Here is a 25663-nt window from a genome sequence, read left to right on the forward strand (position 1 = left end):
GTGTGAAGACAAGACAAAACCATTGGAAAATGGATCAGTGATGGCTAGAAGGCCGGTGACGTCGACCGCCGAACACCGCCCGAATAAGGAGAGGGGCCGACTTCGGCGGAAGTTGTGACAGTCTCCCCCCCAATGCGCGGCTCCAGCTCGTCGGCACCGACCTCGGGGACGACCCGGAGGGCAAGGCGCAGGGCGATCCGGATGGAGACGGTGGAAATCTCGCAGCATAGAAGGATCCAACAAGTCCTCCACCGGAACCCAGCATCTCTCCTCCGGACCGTACCCCTCCCAGTCCACGAGGTACTGAAGGCCCCTCGCCCGACGTCCCGAATCCAGTATGGAACGAACAAAGTACTCTCCTCAGGACTTTAAATGGCCCCACAAACCACGGACCCAGCTTCCGGCAGGGCAGGAGGAGGGGCTGGTTTCGATCCTCACTGCGGTGACGGTCTGCGCCCACTTTCTGGCGCAGTACGGCGTGCTGAAGGTGGACATGGGTGGCCTTCCATGTATCCTCCACACGCCGGAACCAGTCGTCCACCGCAGGAGCCTCGTCTGACTCTGATGCCACGGAGCCAAAACCGGCTGATACTCAAGTACACACTGGAAGGGAGAAAGGTTAGTGGAGGAGTGGCGGAGCGGGTTCTGGGCCATCTCTGCCCAGGGCACGAACGCTGCCCACTCCCCCGGCCGGTTCTGTCAATAAGACCTACCCACATCCTGGTTAACTCTCTCCACCTGCCCGTTACTCTCAGGGTGAAAACCTGAGGTAAGGCCGACCGAGACCCCCAGACGTTCCATGAACGCCTTCCAGACCCTCGATGTGAACTGGGACCCCGATCAGACACTATATCCTCAGGCACCCCGTAGTCCCGGAAAACGTGTGTAAATAGACCCTCCGCAGTCTGTAGCGCCGTAGGGAGACCGGGCAACGGGAGGAGATGACAGGACTTAGAAACACGATCCACAACAACCAGGATCGTGGTGTTACCCTGTGAAGGAGGAAGATCAGTCAGGAAATCCACCGACAGGTGCGACCATGGCCGTTGTGGAACGGGTAGGGGTTGTAACTTACCTCTGGGCAGGTGTCTAGGAGCCTTGCACTGGGCGCACACCGAGCAGGAGGGAACATAAACCTTCACGTCCTTAGCTAAAGTGGGCCACCAGTACTTCCCACTAAGACAGCCCACCGTCCGACCGATACCAGGATGACCAGAGGAGCGTGACGTATGGGCCCAATAGATCAGCCGGTCGCGGACAACATGCGGAATGTACAGGCGTCCAGCCGGACACTGAAGGGGAGAGGGCTCTGTATGCAACGCCTGCTCAATGTCCGCGTCCAGCTCCCACACTACAGGCGCCACCAAGCAAGAGGCGGGGAGTATGGGAGTGGGATCCATGGGCCGCTCCTGTGTCATACAGCCGAGACAATGCGTCTGCCTTAACGTTCTGTGAGCCTGGTCTGTAGGAAAGGGCAAACACAAAACATGGCCCACCTTGCCTGGCGAGGGTTCAGTCTCCTCGCCACCCGGATGTACTCCAGATTGCGGTGGTCAGTCCAGATGAGAAAAGGGTGTCTAGCCCACTCAAGCCGACAGCCAACAACTCCCGATCCCCCACGTCATAGTTTCGCTCCGCCGGACTAAGTTTCTTCGAGAAGGCACAAGGGTGGAGCGTCGGTGGCATACCCGAGCGCTGAGAGAGCACAGCTCCTATCCCAGCCTCAGATGCGTCCACCTCCACTATGAATGCCAAAGAGGGATCCAGATTGGCCAGCACGGGAGCAGAGGTAAACAAAGCCCTCAGGTGACTAAAATCCCTGTCTGCCTCAGCTGTCCACTGCAAGCGCACCGGGCACCCCTTCAGCAGTGAGGTAACGGGAGCCGCTACCTGACCAAAACCCCAGATAAACTTCCGGTAGTAGTTGGCAAACCCTAAGAATCGCTGCACCTCCTTTACCGTGGTGGGAGTCGGCCAATTACGCATGGCTGCAATGCGGTCACTCTCCATCTCCACCCTTGACTTGGAAATGCGATACCCTAGGAAGGAGATGGACTGTTGGAAGAACAGGCATTTCTCAGCCTTGATGTATAGGTCATGTTCCAACAGGCGACCAAGCACTTTGCGCACCTCGGCGCATGTAGCGGAGTATATCAAAATGTCAGCAATATACACCACTACACCCTGCCTGTGCAGGTCCCTGAAAATCTAGTCTACAAAGACTGATGGCGCATTCATCAACCTGTACGGCATGATGAGGTGGTACTGAAAACCGTCTTCCACTCGTCTCCCTCTTGGATACGCACCATGTTGTAAGCGCTCCTGAGAGCTAGTTTGGTAAAGAAGCGTGCCCCGTGCATTGACTATCGCTGTGGCTATGATCTGCAGCGGGTAACTATACCTCACCGTGATCTGATTTAGACCCAGGTAGTCAATACACTGACGCAGACCTCCCTCCTTCACAAAAAAGAAACTCGAGGAGACGGGTGGACCGGATGTACCCCTGACTCAGGGATTCGGAGACATATGTTTCCATAGCCTCCGTCTCCACCTGTGAGAGGGGATCCACGTGACTCCTGGGAAGTGCAGAGTCTACCAGGAGATCTATCGCACAATCGCCCCATCGATGAGGTGGTAATTGAGTTATTTTTGGAGAAGGCGAGAGCCAAATTGGCATATTCAGGGGGAATGCGCAAGGTGGAGACCTGGTCTGGACTCTCCACCGTAGTAGCACCAACGGAAATCCCTAAACACCTACCTGAGCACTCTTGCGACCACCCCGTGAGAGCCCTCTGTGGCGAAGAAACAGTGGGGTTATGACAAGCTAACCAGGGTAAGCTCAGCACCACTGGAAACGTAGGAGAGTCAATAAGGAAGAGGCTAATTCTCGCCGTATAACCCCCCTGCGCCACCATGCCCAAAGGAGCGGTGACCTCCCTAATGAACCCTGACCCTAATGGTTGACTATCTAAGGAGTGAACGGGGAAAGGCACATCCACAGGAAAAATGGGGATCCCTAAACTATGGCCTAAAGCTTTATCTATCAATGAGATTCCCAGCTGCGCCTGAATCGACGAGCGCCTTATGCTGAGAATGCGTGGAAACCTCAGGAAAAGTGACAGACACAAACATATGAGCAACAGAGGACTCTGGGTGAGGATGGTGCCAGCTCACCTGGGGTGACGCCAGAGCGCCCTGCCTGCTGTCTCGATTCCCAGAGGAACCCACCCGGCCCCGACCGGCAGTGTGACCTCTGCACGAGCGGGAACCCCCTCCGGTCTCCCTGCACACCGCTCCTCCCAGCTCCATGGGTATCGGAGAGGGGGTGCGGGAGGATGGAACCACCAGACCCCAATCTGAACATCCGCGAGTAGCCAGCAGGTTGTCCAGCCGGATGGACAGGTCCACTAGCTGGTCAAACAAGAGGGTGGTGTCTCTGCAGGCCAGCCCCAGACAGACGTCCTCGCGTAGACTGCAGCGGTAATGATCAATCAGGGCCCTGTTGTTTCATCCCGCGCTGGCTGCCAGGGTCCTAAACTCCAGGGCGAACTCCTGGGTTCTCCTCGTTTCCTGCCTCAAATGGTAGAGGCGCTCACCCGCCACTCTACCCTCGGGTGGGTGGTCGAAGACTGCCCGGAAACGGCGGGTGAACTCCCCAAACTGGTCCAACGCCGCATCTCCCTCTCTCCATACGGCGTTGGCCCACTCCAGGGTTTTCCTGGTGAGGCACGAGACGAGGGCGGACACCCTCTCATGGTCTGATGGAGCTGGGTGGACCGTGGCCAGATAGAGGTTTAGTTGCAGGAGGAAACCCTGGCAGTTGGTAGCACTCCTGTCGTACTCCTGTGGCAAGGAGAGACGGATCCCACTGGGTTCAGGCGGGAAAGGGGCGCTCAGGGGAAACCCCAGTTGTGCTGGTGGAGGCGCTGGAAAAACTCCCTGTCTCTCCCAGGGGTCCATTGTCTGGACAACGCAATCCATGGTGACGCCAAGATGGTGAAGCAAAGCTGCAAGCTCTTGGACGCGCTCCTCCACCTCAATGGCCGGGGTATCTTCTCCTGCTGACTCCATAGTTGTGGTCGGAGATTGGGGTGTGTGTTGGTGGCAGGGAAGTCAGGCGCAGGAGAACGAACTTGGTAAAAATGGAGTATTTAATAAATGCTGATAAAACTACAAAAACCAAAATGTACAAAATAACAAAAGTGGGAACAAAACCCATCACACACCAACATAATACATGCACATCACATACAATCAAACAATCTCCGACAAGGACTTGAGGGGAAACAGAGGGTTAAATACACAACATGTAATTGATGGGATTGGAACCAGGTGTGAAGGAAGACAAGACAAAACCAATAGAAAATGAAAAATGGATCAGTGATGGCTAGAAGGCCGGTGACATCAACCCCCGAACACCGCCCGAACAAGGAGAGGGACCGACTTCGGCGGAAGTCGTGACAGTAATAACTATAACACTAACTGGGTTTCTACTGTTCACCATGTAACAAGGCCAGTTCATTTAACTGAGATTTTGTAAAGATTATAATTTATTTACAATACATTATTTTGGCCATACTGTAAATATATCAGAACTGTATAAGAGTGAAACTAAATAACAGTTAATTGGCTTACTGTATTTTATCTGTTGGCTTTCTGGCCCCTTCCTGTGTAGGGACTGTGTAGTTGTTCAAAAACATACACATGTTTTCTTTCTGAGCACAATAAGCATAAAGTCTCTCGACTTAGGTTTCACTTCAGCAAAGTGAAACTCCTCCCCATCTAATGATGTCATGCAATTTTCTACACTTGCAGTAAGACTTAACACTTTACATGGCTGAACTGTTTTTCTGTTGTCAGTCAGAGGTTAGAAACTAGACGAAAACCTGGAAATACCAGCAGAGTTTTAACAGAGGGAGAAAATGAGTGAGCAAGAGAAGGAAAAGAAAAAGAGAGAGAGTTGACAGTGTAGCAGTGTAGCCTACTGGTTGTTCATTCATTTGCACCTCTGCTGTAAGTTACTAGGAATATATGTCACTGTCACCGATATACTGCAGGGTATACAGTGCCTTGCGAAAGTATTCGGCCCCCTTGAACTTTTGCGACCTTTTGCCACATTTCAGGCTTCAAACTTAAAAATATAAAACTGTATTTTTTTGTGAAGAATCAACAACAAGTGGGACACAATCATGAAGTGGAAATACATTTATTGGATATTTCAAACTTTTTTAACAAATCAAAAACTGAATAATTGGGCGTGCAAAATTATTCAGCCCCCTTAAGTTAATACTTTGTAGCGCCACCTTTTGCTGTGATTACAGCTGTAAGTCGCTTGGGGTATGTCTCTATCACATATGTTTTGCACATCGAGAGACTGAATTTTTTTCCGATTCCTCCTTGCAAAACAGCTCGAGCTCAGTGAGGTTGGATGGAGAGCATTTGTGAACAGCAGTTTTCAGTTCTTTCCACAGATTCTCGATTGGATTCAGGTCTGGACTTTGACTTCCATTCTAACACCTGGATATTACGTTTATTTTTTATTTTATTTTATTTTATTTTTGTTTATTTTTGAACCATTCCATTGTAGATTTTGCTTTATGTTTTGGATCATTGTCTTGTTGGAAGACAAATCTCCGTCCCAGTCTCAGGTCTTTTGCAGACTCCATCAGGTTTTCTTCCAGAATGGTCCTGTATTTGGCTCCATCCATCTTCCCATCAATTTTAACCATCTTCCCTGTCCCTGCTGAAGAAAAGCAGGCCCAAACCATGATGCTGCCACCACCATGTTTGACAGTGGGGATGGTGTGTTCAGCTGTGTTGCTTTTACGCCAAACATAACGTTTTGCATTGTTGCCAAAAAGTTCAATTTTGGTTTCATCTGACCAGAGCACCTTCTTCCACATGTTTGGTGTGTCTCCCAGGTGGCTTGTGGCAAACTTTAAACGACACTTTGGGTTTCTATACAGCACTGGGTTTCTATACAGCACTTTGAGATATCATCTGATGTACGAAGGGCTATATAAATACATTTGATTTGATTTGAGGACAACATAGTCCTCATTAGCTTGATACGTATTTCCAGTCTTCCGCCACATGGTCCAATATCCATCCTTAGGACTCGTTGTTAGGTATCCCTTCCTGTTTGTGGACTCTCTGACCACTCCTAAATCCCAGTTAAGCCCATTCACCTGCAACTCATAGTAGAATCTCCCAGAGGAGAAGTCCTTATTTCCCAGGACACAGGCAGCTGGGTCAAACCTCTTTGTCAGGGAGACTACAACACGGGTTTCCCGGTATCACTTGTTTCTTGTTCTTAGACCGTGTGAGACAGAAGTGAGCAGTATCAGGGTCCAGAGTCACATCCACAGCATACTGCTGTATCCTCTTCAGCTCAGCATCACACAACTTCTTCACTTCACTCCACTCCACAGTGTCTCCTCCAGCAGAGACGCAGCTCTCTGCAGGTGCCCCACACCCAGACTGCTGTGAACCCTGATCTCAGACCAGTCCTTGACGGGAGAAAGACTGCAGAGGGATGGGGAGCTCTGGAGGAGGTGGGTGGGGACCTCACTACGTGAGAGCTGCTCCAGCATGTTTTAAAATGTCTACCGTACATCGTAAGGCCATTGTTTGCACAATAAGTTGGAAACAAATCAAATATCACAGTGACAGTATTGGTAAACATATTGGTTGTCCCTTTGTGACAACAGATCGGATTCCCCAAGTTAGACTTGGAGGTTGCAACTCAGTCTGTGTATTCGACAGGACATATGATCAGAGGGATAGAGTTTTGACCACGTTTGGAAAAATAAGGACTGAAGTATGGATAGAGTTTCTCAGTGAAGGTGCAGCCAGTGAAAGAGTAGATATGAGACCGGGCCTCCACATCATAAAAAGAGACCTGACCCTCGTCATAATCCACAAACACCCCCACCTTCTGGGGCTTCTCTCTCAGGAAGAGGTGGACAGCAGAGTCTTCATTAGCGTTGTACTCGTTCCCATTCCTCAGCACAACAGCCCAGTATAAATCAAGAGGGCTCAGAAAAATGTCCCCCTTCCTGTTGCTGGACTCTCCGGCCATTCCTAAATCCCAGCTATCCCCTTTCACTTGTACCTCATAGTAGAATCTCCCCGAGGAGAAGCCCTCCTTTCCCAGCACACTGGAACACTGGGAAAACCTATTTGGGTTGTCACGGTGATTGTTTGGTGTGTTGGACTGTCTCACTTGTTTCCTGTCCTTAGACAAGATGAGATACCTGCTTGCTGTATCAGGGTCCAGAGTCACATCCACTGCATACTGCTGAAGCATTTTCAGCTCAGCATCACACAACTTCTTCACTTCACTAATGAGTGTCTCCTCCAGCTGAGACACTGCTCTCCTCAGAGTGCCCACACCCTGATCACTGTGAACACTTATCTTAGACCAGTCCTTGGTGGGAGGAAGGCTGCAGAGGGATGCGGAGCTCTGGAGGAGGTGGAGGTGGTCCTCAGTGTGTGACAGCTGCTCCAGCTCAGTGTGTCTCCTCTGTAGCTCAGTGATTTCCTGATCCAGCTCTTTAATGAGGCCTTCAGCCTGCCTCTCTGCTGCTTTCAGCTTGTCCTCGACCACCTCAATGAAATCAACCTGGCTTCTCTCAATGGAACGCACCAGGGCAGTGAAGACCTGCACGCTGCCTGCTATCTCGCTCTCTGCGTCTCTCTTGCAGAGCGCTATTGAGTATTTGATGTCCTTAACCTTCTGCAGTTGCTTCTGGATCATCTGCTGCACTTCTACCTCCATCTTCCCCAGCTGGGCTTTCTTCTTTCCATACTCTTCCTTTAGAGGGACGGTGTAGTGAGTCTTGTGGTCTGTTTTTATACACAAGACACAAACACACGTCTGGTCAGTCCTACAGAACATCTCCAGGAGTTTGTCATGCTCCTTACACACCCTGTCTTCCAGGTTCTCCACAGGGTCGATCAGCTTGTGTTTCTTCAGGGCTGGGGCGATCTGATGAGCCTCCAGGTGAGTCTCACAGTAAGAGGCCAGACACACCAGGCAAGACTTCAGGGCCTTGTGCTTCGTCCCAGTGCAGACGTCACAGGCCACTCCTCTAAGCTCAGTAGGGCAATGGTCTGGGCCGCTGGTAGCTTTCACTTGAACAGACTTCCTGAACTGAGCAGCCATCTCAGAAATGAAAGTATTGACAAAGAGATCTGGTCTCCTATCAAATGATTTTTTACACATTGGACACTGGCACAGGTCAGTGGTATCCCAGTACTTTCTGATACAGGCCTTGCAGAAGTTGTGTCCACATGGAATGGCTACAGGATCAGTGAACACATCCAGACAGATAGAGCACAGGAACTGCTCTTCGGACAGGAGACTGCTGGAGGATGCCATATCTAGACAGAGACCAAATGAGAAATCATGGGACATTTAATAGAATGAGTCCACTCACAAGACATTATGTCGGTCATAGTGCATAAGTGTATGTAAAGTGTCTGTTGAAAGGCACAAACAAATACAATGTAGCTTCAACTCTATAGTCATCAAGGGTGGCATTATGATACACTAACTTCCCAATTCTAATAGATATTTTACCATATTGCACAAGGAAAAATCCTGAAATCATCTCAAAGAAAACAGGTGAAGACATAAAACACTAGTTAACCAGTTCTGCATCTGTCCATGCAATACTTACCTTTCTTTAACTGGGGCTGCTTTCTCAGCTCTTTCTGTTTGTAGTATCAAATAAGACCTGGAGATTGTATGCAGTTATTCAAAAAAAGATTTGTGAAGAGAATGCAAGACTGTGCTTACGTGTACAATACACACTCCGTCTCTTAAGTTTCACTTCAGCACAGTGAAACTAACACGCTCCTCCCCATCTGATACTGTCAAGCAGTTTTTCTGCACTTCCTGGTAGACTTAACCCTTTACATGTCTAGACTCTCTTTGACAAGCTAGTTTAACCAGTTAAATGTAACTAAATGTCCTCAAATGTAATCCAAGTCATCTCCAAAGTAGTTATTCATCATGAGAAGACCATACATATGAACTAGTAATGCTAGTAACTAGTAACTCAAAGAAAGGTTCAAACGTCAGGTTTCTAGTGTAAACAGTTATAAAATCGCTGAAGCGTCGTCACTTTTGAGGACACAAGCTCAAGTGCACAGTACGAATATGGTGAAAATATTACATGTTTTGAATGATGTATTTTCTATGCAACAAAACACCCCAAAACATGTAAATAAAAATTATGTATGAATAAGGCTTGACATGACATGCTTTATAGCATAATCAAATGAAAAAACTACTATAATATTTCACCTTCCTTATAACTGTAAAATACATATTGTTTCTATGTTTAGTGTTAGAAGATTTGCATATTTTCTAAATGTCCCTTTTGATAACGTCTGCCCCCATCGCTGTGAACGTCACAGAGCTCTAGCTTGGCTTCCTGAACTCGTTAGGAACTCACCTTTCATCTTATATTAATATTGTCTGTTTATGACAAACAAAGTGTTTTTTTGTTTAATATCTATAAATTACTTTAGATTAATGGCTATACATCGATCTCTGAATGTCCGACCGTGATGAAACCCCTCTCCCCTGCTAAGCTACGGTGTAACGATTGCAGGCATGTGCTTTGTCAGTGGCTGGGATCTAGGGTTCAGCCAGGAGTTGATGGACAGTCGGAAGAGCGAATGAAATGGTCAGAGGGACATCCCAGGGCTCTGTACAGGCAAGTTCTTACACACCAATCTCAACAAAACATTTCTGTATGGACCTTGCTTTGTGCATGGCGGCATTGTCATGGTGAAACAGCAAAGGGCCTTCCTCAAACTGTTGCCACAAAGATGGAAGCACAGAATCGTCTAGAATGTCATTGTATGCTGTAGTGTTGTAACGAGTGCGCTGAGAGTCGGGAAGCAAGTACAGGGTCAGTGAGTGTTTTAATAAATAAACAAAACAATACTCACAAACCACCAACAACGTACCGACATGAAACAGAGTCAATAACACCTGAGGAAAGAACCAATGGGAGTGACAGATATAGGGAAGATAATCAAGGAGGTGATGGAGTCCAGGTGGGTGTCATGAGGCGATGGTGCCCTTGACGATGGTGACAGGTGTACGGGATAATCAGCAGCCTGATAACTTAGAGGTCGGAGAGGGAGTATACGTGACAAGTGTTAAGATTTTCCTTCACTGAAACTAAGGGGCCTAGCCTGAACCATGAAAAACAGCCCCAGACCATTATCCCTCCTCCACCAAACGTTATAGTTGGCACTACGAGTTCTGGGAGAAAACGTTCTCCTGGCATCTGCAAAACCCAGATTCGTCCAATTGGCATTGCGCATAGTGATCTTAGGCTTGTGTGCGGCTGCTCGGCCACAGAAACCCATTTTATGAAGCTCCCAACGAACAGTTCTGGTGCTGATGTTGCTTCCAGAGGAAGTACGGAACTCGGCGGTCCCATTCTGCGAGCTTATGTGGCCTACCATTTCTCGGCTGAGCCGTTGTGGCTCCTAGGCGTTTCCACTTCACAATAACAGCGCTTACATTTGACCAGGGCAGAAATTTGACGAACTGACACGGTATCCGATGATGGTGCCAAAGTCATGTGGTGTATAATACAGTGGAGACATGGCTTCACTTATCCAATGACAAACAGATTAGTTAAGAGTTGGGGTTCTTCGAGAAAAGTAGGAAGTAGTCATTTTGTTGCGCACAACACAAGCTCTTATCATTTAGTCATTATGCTCCATTCCACCTTCCACTGTTCTGATGGTCGCTAAGCAACTCTCTTTCATGGTTGGATTATGGCCCCCTCTCTCTCTGTGTGCTTGCATGTAGACAGGCGGTCTGGTTAAGTGGTGTGTGTGTGTTATGGGTTCTGTTCTCACTCATGCGAATGGGGAGTGTAATTCAGTGGGAGAGGCTGAGTGCTGAGTGGGTTGGGCCTGGTTGGGAAAGGTCACAGCGCTCCCTGTCAGTGACCACCCCTCTGTACTCCCCACCAACACCCACTCACTGGCCTAACACTCCACTGTGCCTGAACAGAATGGAGACACACACACTCTTACACTCACACACTCATACTCACTCACGCAGACTTGCACTGTCATGCACATGCCCACACGCATACACTCTCACACTGTCACACGCACAGATTCTCTCATACTACAATTCTTTCTCTCTCTCACACACACACACACACACACACACACACACACACACACACACACACACACCCCTCCTGTACACACTCGTCTCCCAGACAGCGGAGCCCTGCAGCATGAGGGGACAGTCCATGTGGTTGTGGTTCATCTAGCTGGACAGCTCCTCGTTACTTCTAATTAACTCCTCATTAATCACCCACTCAGCACTCTCTTATTCTCTATCATTACAGACTACAGTTTGATTTTCCTTCTTTTTTTTGTCGTCGTCAGTTGTCCATTAAAAGGTTGGTTATATCTGTGGCCTCCTTTCTCTGAGCTCAACCTTGCACTCTCCTCTGACTCCGTCACACATAGACACTCACCACAGACACTCACCATGGGCACCAGTGATTTCAGCCCTCTACTGATTAATTCTACAGATTTCACCTTTTATTTTAAACCACAAGAATCTCTTGAGGTTGAAAAACGATTTTTCGAGAGAGATAACCTGGCTAGAAAGGTACTAAAGACGTGGGATGAAGAGGAGAGTTATAAGGTGGGAGATGCGCCCTGATGCGCCCACTCTGTCGTCAGACTGAGGACAAAACTGATTATTGCTACAACCTAGCAAACATATCATTGATTGTGATTATTGGTATGTTATTAATAACTGTTTAATCCTTTGCTTTCTGCCCTGCATCTCTCATATAGTGATGTCCAACGGCTCTGAGGCGGGGGAGAATGAGGAGAGGAAGGCACTTCCCGCAAGTGTACTACGACTGGCACACAGATCTTCTCCTCACACACTGGCTTTACTGACTCTTGCCCACTAGGTGGCACCACATCCACTGTCAGACCGGTAAGAGTCAGTGGTTGTGTCCGAAATCTGTCTTGCCACTACTTACTAAAATGACACACCGTGTACTAATCATACCACACACTATTTAGAACGTACTGTTTACTAAAAACGTTAAGCAACAAATGTCAACATACTTCTCATTCATACTGAGAAGGTGTCATCTCATGCACAATCCCGCTTGTTCCCCGCAATTGTATTTTTGTCAAACCCGTGAGTGTGAAAAGACGATCCTCTTCCTCGAAGGAGTGCAGCGAATTCTACTTGATGAAAAGCCGGAATGACATCCTGGCATTTGAAGAATAATACATTTTTCGAAATTTCACATAGCCTATTATAACACGTTCTATTTTCGTACACACAAAAAGCCATTTAGAACTCCAGCAGCGTACGGGTATTCGGGCACGGCCACTGGCTGCCTCACAAATTACATGACACCCTGTTATTCCCCAAAGGGTGAAAAAATTGTTGATGATAATTTAGGATTACCATGAAATCATACTATGACATGAGGAGGTCATATGTGCTCATGACAAGTCTTACATTACTGTATTGTATGTTCTGGCTGTGGTGTTACATTACTTGCAGACAGCAAATGAGGAATGCATAAACTGGAGTGAATCTGTGAATCGACTTTGCTCTCTCTGAATCAACTGGCTGTCAGTCAAGTGGTGGTGGGTAGGTGTGGCTAATCAGCACCTCCAATTCAAAGCCCCCCCCCCCCCCCACCCCCCCCCCCCCCCCCCACACCAACAGGACACACCCCTCTGCCGCAAAAATACACACCATCAAAGTAGTGAAGCAAACACACACACAGCACATGCACATAACTTGTGTATACCTCTGTACACACGTTATGTACACTCTGCACATCACACATCGCACACACAAACAAAACTACAGTTATAACATTTGTTTTGTTGACATTTCAGATGAATATACCTTTTTTTCCAGACAAATGAAACATGCACAGCAAAAATGTTGTGTGCAGGAATCATTTGGTCCAATAACGTTACTAGTATCTTGTGGATACCATGATCGCACATATAAACAATGTAAAACATATATATTTCTAATGTTCTACAATAAATGTGAATTTCCACGAAAAGGGTTGTAAAAGTTTCCGGATTTCACAACCCTCCACAGACACAAACCTGACAAGTTGGCAATATATAAACACAAGAAGTGTGCTTGGAAATGTGGGAGTTTTTGTTCCTGCCTCATATGTTCAGGAATTACACTTAATTACAGTAAAGTAAACTAGAGTTTCTTAACCCTGCACACACATACAATGTCATCAACAGAGTTATCAACAGAACTTTGAGTGACATAGTCCTCTCTGTCGCCAGCCCCCTTTATAACCCTGGGTGTGGGGACAGTATAAAGAGGAGCACTCGAGCTACGCAGAACAGTCCGTTCTTTAAGACTACTCAGAACATTCTAGTCTTTTGCAGAATATATAATAAGAATGAATGAAGTTCTAGCCTTACTACTGCTGTCTCTGTGCTGCGGCCTGTCCACGGGACTGGGCGATAATCGGGACAGTGAGGGGTACCTGGGGACTGGGGCTAGTCTAGCTGTCTGTCTGCCCGACACCTGTGCCTTGTTCAGGGAACTTGCAGCCATGAAAGAGAGACTAGGAACCATGGACCAGACGCAGGCTGCCCTGAAGGAAAGTTTTGGGGCCATGGGACAGAAACTGGGAGCTGTGGAGACCAAGCTACAGGGCAGTGAGAGTCAGGTGGAGGAGCTGAAGAAAGTGAATACAGGTAAGTAGCACAGAGATGTAACAAGCAAAGCATTCTGTGATGTGTTATTCAGCTTCATACACGTATTCTTATTTCATTTATTTATTCATCTTATGGATGACTATGTTGAATACGATTCCCATAGGGCGGCGCACAATTGGCCCAGCGTTGTCCGGGTTTGGCCGGTGTAGGCCGTCATTGTAAATAAGAATTTGTTCTTAACTGACTTGCCTAGTGAAATAAAGGTAAAAAAAATAATAATAATGACAATAATAATAATTTGTTGAGCCTTTACTACACTGTAATGTTGAGGTTTTATTACGAAATCTTTTCTGTTATTACAGCTCAAGAGGAAGAACTGAAAGCCTTGAAGAAGAGCTTATCAACTGGTAAGAGCAAGGTTCCACTCTTCCTCAAAGTGGCATCTATCTATCTATGTCCTTCTTGACATCTACTTGATTGTTCGGTCATTCATTCATTCCCCAGCCCAGCCAAAGGTGGCCTTCTCTGCAGCTCTCAGAGACTCTGGCGGTGGGCATATTGGACCCTTCACAACCAATACCCCTTTACAGTACAAAAGAGTCTTCTCCAACACCGGCAGTAGCTACAATCCTGCTACAGGTACTGTGTGTGTGTGTGTGTGTGTGTGTGTGTGTGTGTGTGTGTGTGTGTGTGTGTGTGTGTGTGTGTGTGTGTGTGTGTGTGTGTGTGTGTGTGTGTGTGTGTGTGTGTGTGTGTGTGTGTGTGGTCAATCAGGTAGTGTTATTTATCTTCCTTCATAGGCATCTTCACAGCCATGGTCAGAGGGATGTACTGCTTCCGCTACTCCATGTACAGCAACAACTCTGGCCGTCCCAACTCTGTCGTGTCTCTGATGAAGAACAGTGAGATGCTGGTTACTACGTGGAACACTGATGACAGTATGAATGTCCACGAAAGCGCTAGCAACGCAGCGGTAGTGCAACTGGAGGTGGGAGACGGTGTGTACATCCAGCTCTGGGCTAACCGGGTCCTCTATGACGACCGTAATAACTACAACACCTTTACTGGGTTCCTACTGTTCACTGTGTAACAAGACCAGTTGATTTAACTGAGGTTTTGTAAAAATGTGAATTGATTGACAAGATATTAATTTGGCCACACAGTATAGGTTTTCAAAACAAATACATAATATCTGTATGAGTGAAACAAAATAAAAGTGAATTGTCTTACTGTGTTTTATCTGGTGGTTTTCTGGCCCCCTCCTGACTAATGTGTTAAACGGACCTATTTGGATCTGTAAATGTCTCCTGAGGCCACTAGCTAGGTCATTACCTAATGTAATGTTATGCCAGGGTATTAGTGTGCTGCTGGTCCCTGTGCTGTGACAGTCAGTTGACACCATGGAAATCCTGTGGGCTGAGCTGCTCGCTGCTGCTGCCAGAGATGCTGGATCAACGACAAGACGTCTAAACAACAGGCCCACTGCGGCCAAGGCCATTGTCTTACCTTTGTACTGACGTTGTGTGTGTGTGTCCTGTGGATGTGCGTACACACGTCATATATCACCACAGAGGAGCCATAATGACAAACTGCAGGAACACTGAATGCGTATAGTCGCTGGTGAAAGTCTACACACCTCTTACGCAGTCACATGTTGCTGCCTTCAAAATAAATCTTTAAAGGGATTCAATTAGATGTTTTTTCCTACTAATATACACAACCTACTCCACATTATCAAAGTGGAAGAGAAATTATAGAACCCCCCAGCGACGGTGGGTTTGTGCCCATAGGCGACGTTGTTTCCGGTGATGTCTGGTGAGGACCTGCCTTACAACAGGCCTACAAGCCCTCAGTCCAAATTAATTGTTTATGGTTCATTGAACAAGCATGGAAAACAGTGTTTAAACCCTTTACAATGAAGATCTGTGTAGTTATTTGGATTTTTACTAATTATGTCCTGAAAAAGGGACGTTTATATCCATTGTCTTTGTCAAAATTTCTCATGTTTAGTCAATTTGGTTGGGAATCATTGATGGACAGCGATATTCAAACCTTGTTTCTGATTTTCAAGCAGATTTAAGTCAGGACTATGACGGGCACATTCAGGTACACCCGACGACAATTGGAAAGCATTCTGGTGTGTCTTTGGCACTCAAATTTGCGTAATTGTCCTGCTGAAAATTGTAATTCTATCCCAGGGTTTTCAGACGACGACGGCGGGTTTTCGTAAATTTTTTTACCTGGGCTTTGCTCCTCATCTTTATTTTGATCCTGACAAACTCCCCGGTGTCTGCAGGTGATAAGAATACCCATAAAATGATGCTGCCACGACCAATATTTGAAAATACAGACGATCAACAACATTGCATTCACTCCTCACTACTGGCCTACATGACAAAGTGAAAAGGAGGCCTGTGTTAATGAAATCCACTCCAAATAATAAATGATGTTTGCATCGAGGACGTTAAGTAATACTGCAAGACAACACAGCAAACAAATGACATTTTTGGCCTAAATGAAAAACGACAGGTTTAGGCCTGTAATACTCAAGGCAGGCAGACTGGTGGACAAAAAAGGGATTGATTCCACCAGTCAGCAGAGAAAGAGAGGCCCTCCACCAGTCAGCAGAGAAAGAGAGGCCCTTCACCAGTCAGCAGAGAAAGAGAGGCCCTCCACCAGTCAGCAGAGAAAGAGAGGCCCTCCACCAGTCAGCAGAGAAAGAGAGGCCCTCCACCAGTCAGCAGAGAAAGAGAGGCCCTCCACCAGTCAGCAGAGAAAGAGAGGCCCTTCACCAGTCAGCAGAGAAAGAGAGGCCCCCCACCAGTCAGCAGAGAAAGAGAGGCCCTTCACCAGTCAGCAGAGAAAGAGAGGCCCTTCACCAGTCAGCAGAGAAAGAGAGGCCCTTCACCAGTCAGCAGAGAAAGAGAGTCCCTCCACCAGTCAGCAGAGAAAGAGAGGCCCTCCACCAGTCAGCAGAGAAAGAGAGGCCCTCCACCAGTCAGCAGAGAAAGAGAGGCCCTCCACCAGTCAGCAGAGAAAGAGAGGCCCTCCACCAGTCAGCAGAGAAAGAGAGGCCCTTCACCAGTCAGCAGAGAAAGAGAGGCCCTTCACCAGTGGAGATTGAAACCATGTATCTCGTTCTTTCTCTCTCTGGCCCCCATGGAGCAGCAATCTAAGGCCATCTCCAAACAACACAAAAGAGATGAAGAGAAAATTAGGGTCCTTTGCGTCCCCTGCCCAGACTGGCCCTGGTCAGACATTGGAGTAATATTGGCCAAACATTCCTCTCAACAATGATGGAGATGTGGAAATTACTATCAAGGATCCATAATGTATGAGTCCACAGAAGTGGATCTGATTGGCTAGTCTGAGTGGACAGAAGGCAAATTATGGTTTGTTCAGAATTGGGGTTCAGAATTGGCTTTCCTATGCCACCGTAGCAGCCATCCCCAGCCTCTGCCCCTCTCCCCACACAGACATACACAAACGCACACCTGTCCCTACATGCTCACCTCCCTCCCTTGGGAAATTCTATACTTGTCCCTGTCTGACCGACCGGCCGCTCCGTTTGGCTGGTCGCACTAGCAACGGCCTGCCCGTTGCCAACGGCAGCAGAGGATAAATAAAGTGTGTGTGTGTGTGGGATGAATGAGGCCGACAGACAGCCTTGCCATCGTCAGTAAACAGAGAGAGAGAGGGAGAGAGTGATAAACGTAGGGATGAAAAGTGCTGGAGAAAGACAGAAAATGTGGGGAAGGGGGAGGGGGGTATGTTGCTGAAGATAAGGATATTATAGATGGCTGTATTTCCTGTCTCTACTGCTGTGTCGTATACAATACACATAATACATCACAGGAGGTACAACGGAAAGGGAGATTCCACAACATTTTTCTAGAAATTAGGCAGATGCTGTGGCTCTAGAAAAGAAATCTAACCCAGCTGCTCTCAAATGGATTATGTTAATCCAGTTGCATTATCACATAATGATGAGGATGGCTGGCTGTAAATTACAATGAGAGGAACATTTTGAAGTGCTCTGATTCACCGTGGTGTGCTATGGAGACATAGATTATCCCTGTGATTCTGACTGGGTAACATTTGGTGTCTTCATATTGGGCAATGAGGCCACGTGCACACAACGCGCGCACACACACACACACACACACACACACACACACACACACACACACACACAGTGCAACAAGGTTTTATTCCATCCCACCGTCTTGCCAAGTCAGTCAGCTCAGTGATGTCAGTGTGCCTATGCAGGATTACTGCCACAGCTGTTGTAACTTGCTGAGATCCAAAAATACACACACAAACAAACACACAACCTTTCGACTAGTCATAGGCTACAGGAAAAACGAAGCACTGATAACCAAATGCACACATCTCACACCGATGAAGGAGATGGACAGTATCGCTCACGTTCCTGCTCAAGGTATATAGACTCACTCACTATCAATGATTACATCAACAACAGAACAGCACCATCCCACCAGTGTGAGAACTAAATAATATCTCTTAGGAGTAAGGGGCATAAGAAGTGCCTGAGGAGGGTTGGTGTGAGGTTCTCCTCCATGCTGTGATTGTTTAGGGAGGGTTAAAGAACCTTTAACACCCGCTGGGTGTGAGTCATTGAGCAGGAGGAGTGTGTGAACACACACACACACACACTGGGACCAACAGCCAGCAAATGAGGAATATGCAATAAGAGTGGGGGTGTGATTGAATCAACCTGCTGCCTCTTGGCTCCCAGCTCATAACTGAATAACAATGCCAGGGAGTCCAGGTTGATTTGTAACTCATGGTGATTGATTTAGATTCTTACTCTCATCCACTCTACTTCTACACAGCAGGTCATTTACGAGCACTCCCGTTGGCTATACTATCAGTATCAGTACTATCAGTATTATTAGATTTTGGGAGGATTTTTAGTCTCACAAAAACTAGAGCTGACCTTCAGAATTTGGAGAGTGTGTCTCGCTCTTCTACCATGAACTCTGGTCTGAAAATCGTTTTTGGATTGCAGAAACTCCCCCTGGCTTGCACTGCTCCTTTCTTTCTGTCTCGCTCTCGCTCTCTCTGTCTTCCCCCCTCTCAATTCAATTCAAAAGGCTTTATTGGCATGGGAAACATACATTATGTTTACATTGCCGAAGCAAGTGAAATAGATAAACAAAAGTGAAATAAACAATTTAAAAAATGCACAGTAAACATTATTCTCACAAAAGTTCCAAAGGAATAGAGACATTTCAAATGTCATATTATGGCTATCTACAGTGCCTTGCGAAAGTATTCGGCCCCCTTGAACTTTGCGACCTTTTGCCACATTTCAGGCTTCAAACATAAAGATATAAAACTGTATTTTTTTGTGAAGAATCAACAACAAGTGGGACACAATCACGTGGAACAACATTTATTGGATATTTCAAACTTTTTTAACAAATCAAAAACTGAAAAATTGGGCGTGCAAAATTATTCAGCCCTTTTACTTTCAGTGCAGCAAACTCTCTCCAGAAGTTCAGTGAGGATCTCTGAATGATCCAATGTTGACCTAAATGACTAATGATGATAAATACAATCCACCTGTGTGTAATCAAGTCTCCGTATAAATGCACCTGCACTGTGATAGTCTCAGAGGTCCGTTAAAAGCGCAGAGAGCATCATGAAGAACAAGGAACACACCAGGCAGGTCCGATATACTGTTGTGAAGAAGTTTAAAGCCGGATTTGGATACAAAAAGATTTCCCAAGCTTTAAACATCCCAAGGAGCACTGTGCAAGCGATAATATTGAAATGGAAGGAGTATCAGACCACTGCAAATCTACCAAGACCTGGCCGTCCCTCTAAACTTTCAGCTCATACAAGGAGAAGACTGATCAGAGATGCAGCCAAGAGGCCCATGATCACTCTGGATGAACTGCAGAGATCTACAGCTGAGGTGGGAGACTGTCCATAGGACAACGATCAGTCGTATATTGCACAAATCTGGCCTTTATGGAAGAGTGGCAAGAAGAAAGCCATTTCTTAAAGATATCCATAAAAAGTGTCATTTAAAGTTTGCCACAAGCCACCTGGGAGACACACCAAACATGTGGAAGAAGGTGCTCTGGTCAGATGAAACCAAAATTGAACTTTTTGGCAACAATGCAAAACGTTATGTTTGGCGTAAAAGCAACACAGCTCATCACCTTGAACACACTATCAAACATGGTGGTGGCAGCATCATGGTTTGGGCCTGCTTTTCTTCAGCAGGGACAGGGAAGATGGTTAAAATTGATGGGAAGATGGATGGAGCCAAATACAGGACCATTCTGGAAGAAAACCTGATGGAGTCTGCAAAAGACCTGAGACTGGGACGGAGATTTGTCTTCCAACAAGACAATGATCCAAAACATAAAGCAAAATCTACAATGGAATGGTTCAAAAATAAACATATCCAGGTGTTAGAATGGCCAAGTCAAAGTCCAGACCTGAATCCAATCGAGAATCTGTGGAAAGAACTGAAAACTGCTGTTCACAAATGCTCTCCATCCAACCTCACTGAGCTCGAGCTGTTTTGCAAGGAGGAATGGGAAAACAATTCAGTCTCTCAATGTGCAAAACTGATAGAGACATACCCCAAGCGACTTACAGCTGTAATCGCAGCAAAAGGTGGCGCTACAAAGTATTAACTTAAGGGGGCTGAATAATTTTGCACGCCCAATTGTTAAAAAAGTTTGAAATATCCAATAAATGTCGTTCCACTTCATGATTGTGTCCCACTTGTTGTTGATTCTTCGCAAAAAAATACAGTTTTATATCTTTATGTTTGAAGCCTGAAATGTGGAAAAAGGTCGCAAAGTTTAAGGGGGCCGAATACTTTCGCAAGGCACTGTATATACAGTGTTGTAATGATGTGCCAATAGTTTTCATTTCAATTTGATTTGAAGTACAAAAGGTAAAATAAATAAGCATAAATATGGGATGTATTTACAATGGTGTTTGTTCTTCACTGGTTGCTCTTTTCTTGTGGCAACGGGTCACACATCTTGCTGCTGTGATGGCACACTGGTATTTCACCAAATAGATATGAGTTTTCTAACATTTTGATTTGTTTTCAAATTCTCTGTGGATCTGTGTAATCTGAGGGAAATATGTTTCTCTAATATGGTCATACATTTAGCACTAGCACAGAGGCGGCTGCCTACCTACGGACTTGATATCATTGGCCACTTTAAGGATATGCACTAATTGAAAAGGAGTGCCTAGTCATAGTGTTAACCTGTGAGCGTTTTGATCAATATCTTCATGGTAGGGACTTTATCACGGTGCACACTGATCACAAGCCACTTTAGGTTATCTTAAAAAAAACTCTTCTGTCTACCCTAAAGCGACTTCAAAGGATGATGCAAAAGCTTCAGAATTATTGACCACAGGTAGTATGCAAAAAAGGAATAGAGCTTCACATTGCAGATTTATTGTCTAGAGCAGCACTACCAACAAGTCACCCGCAATATCGGACAAATTAGACAAATTAGACGGGTATACGCTGTACAAGCTGAGTTTGAAGATGTGAACCATGCTACTGATGAAAACATCTCCCCGCAGACACGGGATGCTATCAAAGCTCATTCAGCAGAGGACAAAGACACCTCGAATGCTTCAGTCTTTTATCCTAAGAGGCTGGCCGGACACAAGAAAGATTACGCCCATCCTGGTGAGGGACTAAGACGAACTCACAACGCAGGAAGAGGTCGTCTACAAAGGCGACACATTGGTAGTGCCAGAAACTCCACGCCCAATGATTCTGTCTCGTATCCATGCAGGGCACTCAGGGGTCGAAGCCAGTCTCAGGAAAGCCAGAGACTCAGTATTCTGGCCCAACATGACCCAGGAAATGAAACATTTTGTGGCTGTGTGCAGCATATGTAATGCTAATCTACCAAAGCAGCAAAAGGAAACGCTGCAGCCACATGACGTACAGTACCAGCACGTCCTAAAGAGGGAATGGATCTGTTCACAGTAAAGAACGTTCCTTTTGTGATTATGGTGGACAACTATTCCGATTTTTGGGAGGTGGAGAAAGTGATTGACACAACAGCCGCTTGCATCATCGACTGTTATAAGCAGCAGTTTAGCAGCAGATATGGCATACCTGACAGTGGTATAGTGACGGATAATGGGCCCCAGTTCACGAGTCAAGACTTTGCTTTGTTTGCAAAAGCCTGGGAGTTCCATCATGTGCCCTCTTCACCACACCACAGTCGTAGTAATGGTGAGGCGGAGGTCAGCAGTGAAAATAGCAAAGACTCTCATCACAAAGGCTATGCAGGAAGGCACAGATGTGTGGTAAGCCATTTTGGCGTGGAGAAATACTCCCACAGAGGGCTTCAGCAGCAGTCCAGTACAGCGCTTAATGTCTAGATGCACTCGCTCTCTGTCGCCAACAACTCCCAAGCTCCTCGCACCAAAGGTCATTAGGGATGGTCAGGCCCACAAACGTGCACATCAGGCCAAGTCAAAACATTTTTATGGCCAGCATGCAAAACATCTGCCTGTAATAAAACAAGGCCAAGCTATCAGAGTGCTCCGCTGTGGGCAGGACACATAATGAGGGCAGAGCAGTTCTCTGCCGACCGTGCCTCCACAATTTCAAGAGGCTGTGGAAGAGGAAGGAGAGGCCCTAAGGCTCCCAGAGGTGCCCAACATCCCAGAGGTGCCCAACATCCCAGAGGTGTCCAACATCCCAGAGGTGCCCAACATCCCAGAGGTGCCCAACATCCCAGAGGTGCCCAACATCCCAGAGGTGCCCAACATCCCAGAGGTGCCCAACATCCCAGAGGTGCCCAACATCCCAGAGGTGCCCAACATCCCAGAGGTGCCCAACATCCCAGAGGTGCACAACATCCCAGAGGTGCACAATATGCTACTAGTGCAACACACTAGGACAAGGGCTAACATAAGACCGCCCCTGCGGTACGGGGACTATGTCCCTTAAGGGATGAACAATAAAAAAAAACGTATTATGTTTTGGTTTTAATTAAGTGTAGATAATGTAAATAGGTATTTTCACTGTGGTATTAAAATGGTATGACGTGCTCGAGCTAATTATACATGAAAAGGAAAATGTTAAGATAAATAGGCATAATGCCAACCCCGAGATGGCGCTAGTGGGGCACCTATCTAAAATATATAAACAGGTGCATTTTGAGCGTCTGATTAGGATGTCGTGACCTGTAACATGTAATACCTGAGTAAAGGATTAGGCAGTTGTGTAAAGTACTTAATTAAAAATATTTCAATTACTACTTGAAATAGTCATTTTGTTTGGTATCTGTACTTTACTATTTTTATTTTTTTACTTTACTACATTCCTAACGAAAATAATGTACCTCCTTACTCCATACATTTTCCCTGACCCCTAAAAGTACTCGTTGCATTTTGAATGCTTAGCAGGACAGGAAAATGGTCCAATTCAAGCACGTATTAAGAGAACATCCCTGGTCATCCCTCTGCCCCTAATCTGGCAGACTCACTACACAAATGCTTTGTTTGTCAATTATGTCTGAGTGTTGGTGTGCCCCTGGCAATCCATCATTTAATAAACAAGAAAATGGTGCCGTCTGGTTTGCTTAATATAAGGAATTTGAAATGATTATATTTTTACTTTTGATAATTAAGTATATTTAAAACCAAATACTTTTAGACGTTTACTCAAGTTGTATTTTACTGGGTGACTTTCACTTGAGTCATTTTCTGTTAGTTATTATCTATCACAGTTTTTTTCAATTGCTAACAAACATCTGTCAATACTGAATCCACTTTTCAAAACTCCCTCAAACCACCAAAACTCTTGATATAAGTTTCAAAATAAGCTTGTTCAACCATAACACTGACAACAATTCTCACAAAGCATGCAACACTCATAACACACCAACCTAAAAAAACACTCTTCTCTTTGAATTTTGAATGATTTTTCACATAAATCAGTATTTCACTTTATTGACTGTACTAAAGTATATGTAACAAGAATGAATCGGTGTAACGGTGGGTGAGTGATGGGTGTGGGGTCAGACGCAGACAGCAAAAGTAAACGGGAAAAAAACGCTTTAATATCCTCTACAAAGTAACAGGTCCAAACATGGGTGAAGCCCTAAACACAGGTGCAAACAAACCCAAAACCTTAGTTACAAAACCCGGACAGTGAAAACCCAAAAGACAACAATGACCACAAAAGTAACAAAAACAACAACAAGCCCGCACAAACACCAGCAGGCTAAACAAACTTAAATAACACCCATCCCAAAACCCCAACAAGGAATAGGTGAAAACAATTAGACAAAAACAAACGAAAAGGAATAAGGGATCGGTGGCAACTAGTAGACCGGCGACGACGATCGCTGAGCGCCACCCGAACAGGAAGGGGAGCCACCTTCGGTGGTATTCGTGACAATCAGGAATGCAGCAATTTGCTTCAATAGCCTTTATTTGTTCTATATCTTTGCAAAAAGTAATTTACTTGTGAAAAATTTAAAAATCCTGAAATTACAGGGCTGCAATAATAATAAACAAAAAAAAACATCAACTTGTATAGTATAATCACTCATACTGTACAGTACTGTGAGGGTTCTAGTTCTCATCACCATGTATAGTATAATCACTCATACTGTACAGTACTGTGAGGGTTCTAGTTCTCATCACCATGTATAGTATAATCACTCATACTGTACAGTACTGTGAGGGTTCTTGTTCTCATCAACATGTATAGTATAATCACTCATACTGTACAGTACTGTGAGGGTTCTAGTTCTCATCAACACGTATAGTATAATCACTCATACTGTACAGTACTGTGAGGGTTCTAGTTCTCATCACCATGTATAGTATAATCACTCATACTGTACAGTACTGTGAGGGTTCTTGTTCTCATCACCATGTATAGTATAATCACTCATACTGTACAGTACTGTGAGGGTTCTTGTTCTCATCAACATGTATAGTATAATCACTCATACTGTACAGTACTGTGAGGGTTCTAGTTCTCATCACCATGTATAGTATAATCACTCATACTGTACAGTACTGTGAGGGTTCTAGTTCTCATCAACACGTATAGTATAATCACTCATACTGTACAGTACTGTGAGGGTTCTAGTTCTCATCAACATGTATAGTATAATCACTCATACTGTACAGTACTGTGAGGGTTCTAGTTCTCATCAACATGTATAATATAATCACTCATACTGTACAGTACTGTGAGGGTTCTAGTTCTCATCAACATGTATAATATAATCACTCATACTGTACAGTACTGTGAGGGTTCTAGTTCTCCCTCTCCTGCATTTGGCCACAAGTTCACATCAACATCACATCTTTTGTCGTCTCTGGAGATGCATCTTGGAAAGTATCTTCTGGAATGTCTCCACACCCCGCATTCAAGTCCAGTGAGGACATCTGGTCATGTGGATGGTGGTCATAAACCTTCCACCTCCACGCAGAGAAAAACTCCTCTATGTGGTTTAGGAAGGGGGGAGTGTGGAGGCAGGAATAGTACTGACGTCCTGGGATGTGCAGCAAGCCAGTCTGACTGCAGTGGTGGAATGCCACATTATCCCACACAACAACGAAGGTAGGGGAGTTTCTTGCCCCTCTCTCTTCAGCTGGCACAAGTCGATGAGTTGCTTCTACGCCTGCATTGCTTGCTGTTTGGGGTTTTAGGCTGGGTTTCTGTACAGCACTTTGAGATATCAGCTGATGTAAGAAGGGCTATATAAATCAATACATTTGATTTGATTTGATTATGCAGGTCATCCAGAAAAGAAAAGAGCCTGTCTGTATGTTTCTGTAACAGCAAACAATCATTGGACAGTTGATTTTATTTTTATTTATTTATTTCACCTTTATTTAACCAGGTAGGCAAGTTGAGAACAAGTTCTCATTT

The 25663-nt window shown here is 45.8% G+C and overlaps 2 protein-coding genes across 2 annotated transcripts; one reads left to right on the forward strand and one right to left on the reverse strand.

Annotated features, from left to right (window-relative positions):
* Positions 1–5969: 5969 nt before the first annotated feature.
* On the reverse strand, positions 5970–8842 carry LOC110509679 (nuclear factor 7, ovary). Its single transcript, XM_021590702.2, has 2 exons — positions 8685–8842; positions 5970–8385 (listed from the first exon to the last, which is right to left on the reverse strand). Exon 2 carries the CDS (start codon positions 8381–8383, stop codon positions 6746–6748), a length of 1638 nt encoding a protein of 545 aa, XP_021446377.2. The 5' UTR covers positions 8384–8385; positions 8685–8842; the 3' UTR covers positions 5970–6745.
* A 3907-nt stretch (positions 8843–12749) lies between these two features.
* LOC110509328 (complement C1q-like protein 3) lies at positions 12750–14991 on the forward strand. Its single transcript, XM_036968286.1, has 4 exons — positions 12750–13773; positions 14097–14141; positions 14239–14373; positions 14535–14991. The coding sequence occupies exons 1-4, from the start codon at positions 13473–13475 to the stop codon at positions 14822–14824; spliced, it is 771 nt and encodes a 256-aa protein (XP_036824181.1). The 5' UTR covers positions 12750–13472; the 3' UTR covers positions 14825–14991.
* Positions 14992–25663: the final 10672 nt, after the last annotated feature.

The sequence above is a fragment of the Oncorhynchus mykiss genome, chromosome Y (assembly GCF_013265735.2).
Source record: "Oncorhynchus mykiss isolate Arlee chromosome Y, USDA_OmykA_1.1, whole genome shotgun sequence".
Taxonomy (NCBI): domain Eukaryota; kingdom Metazoa; phylum Chordata; class Actinopteri; order Salmoniformes; family Salmonidae; genus Oncorhynchus; species Oncorhynchus mykiss.

Bases quoted from the DNA above. Each gene is read 5' to 3' on its own strand.
- LOC110509679 (XM_021590702.2), bottom strand. From the start codon at position 8,383: ATGGCATCCTCCAGCAGTCTCCTGTCCGAAGAGCAGTTCCTGTGCTCT.
- LOC110509328 (XM_036968286.1), top strand. From the start codon at position 13,473: ATGAATGAAGTTCTAGCCTTACTACTGCTGTCTCTGTGCTGCGGCCTG. The intron at 13,774-14,096 runs GTAAGTAGCACA...CTGTTATTACAG, and splicing joins GCTGAAGAAAGTGAATACAG to CTCAAGAGGAAGAACTGAAA. The intron at 14,142-14,238 runs GTAAGAGCAAGG...TTCATTCCCCAG, and splicing joins GAAGAAGAGCTTATCAACTG to CCCAGCCAAAGGTGGCCTTC.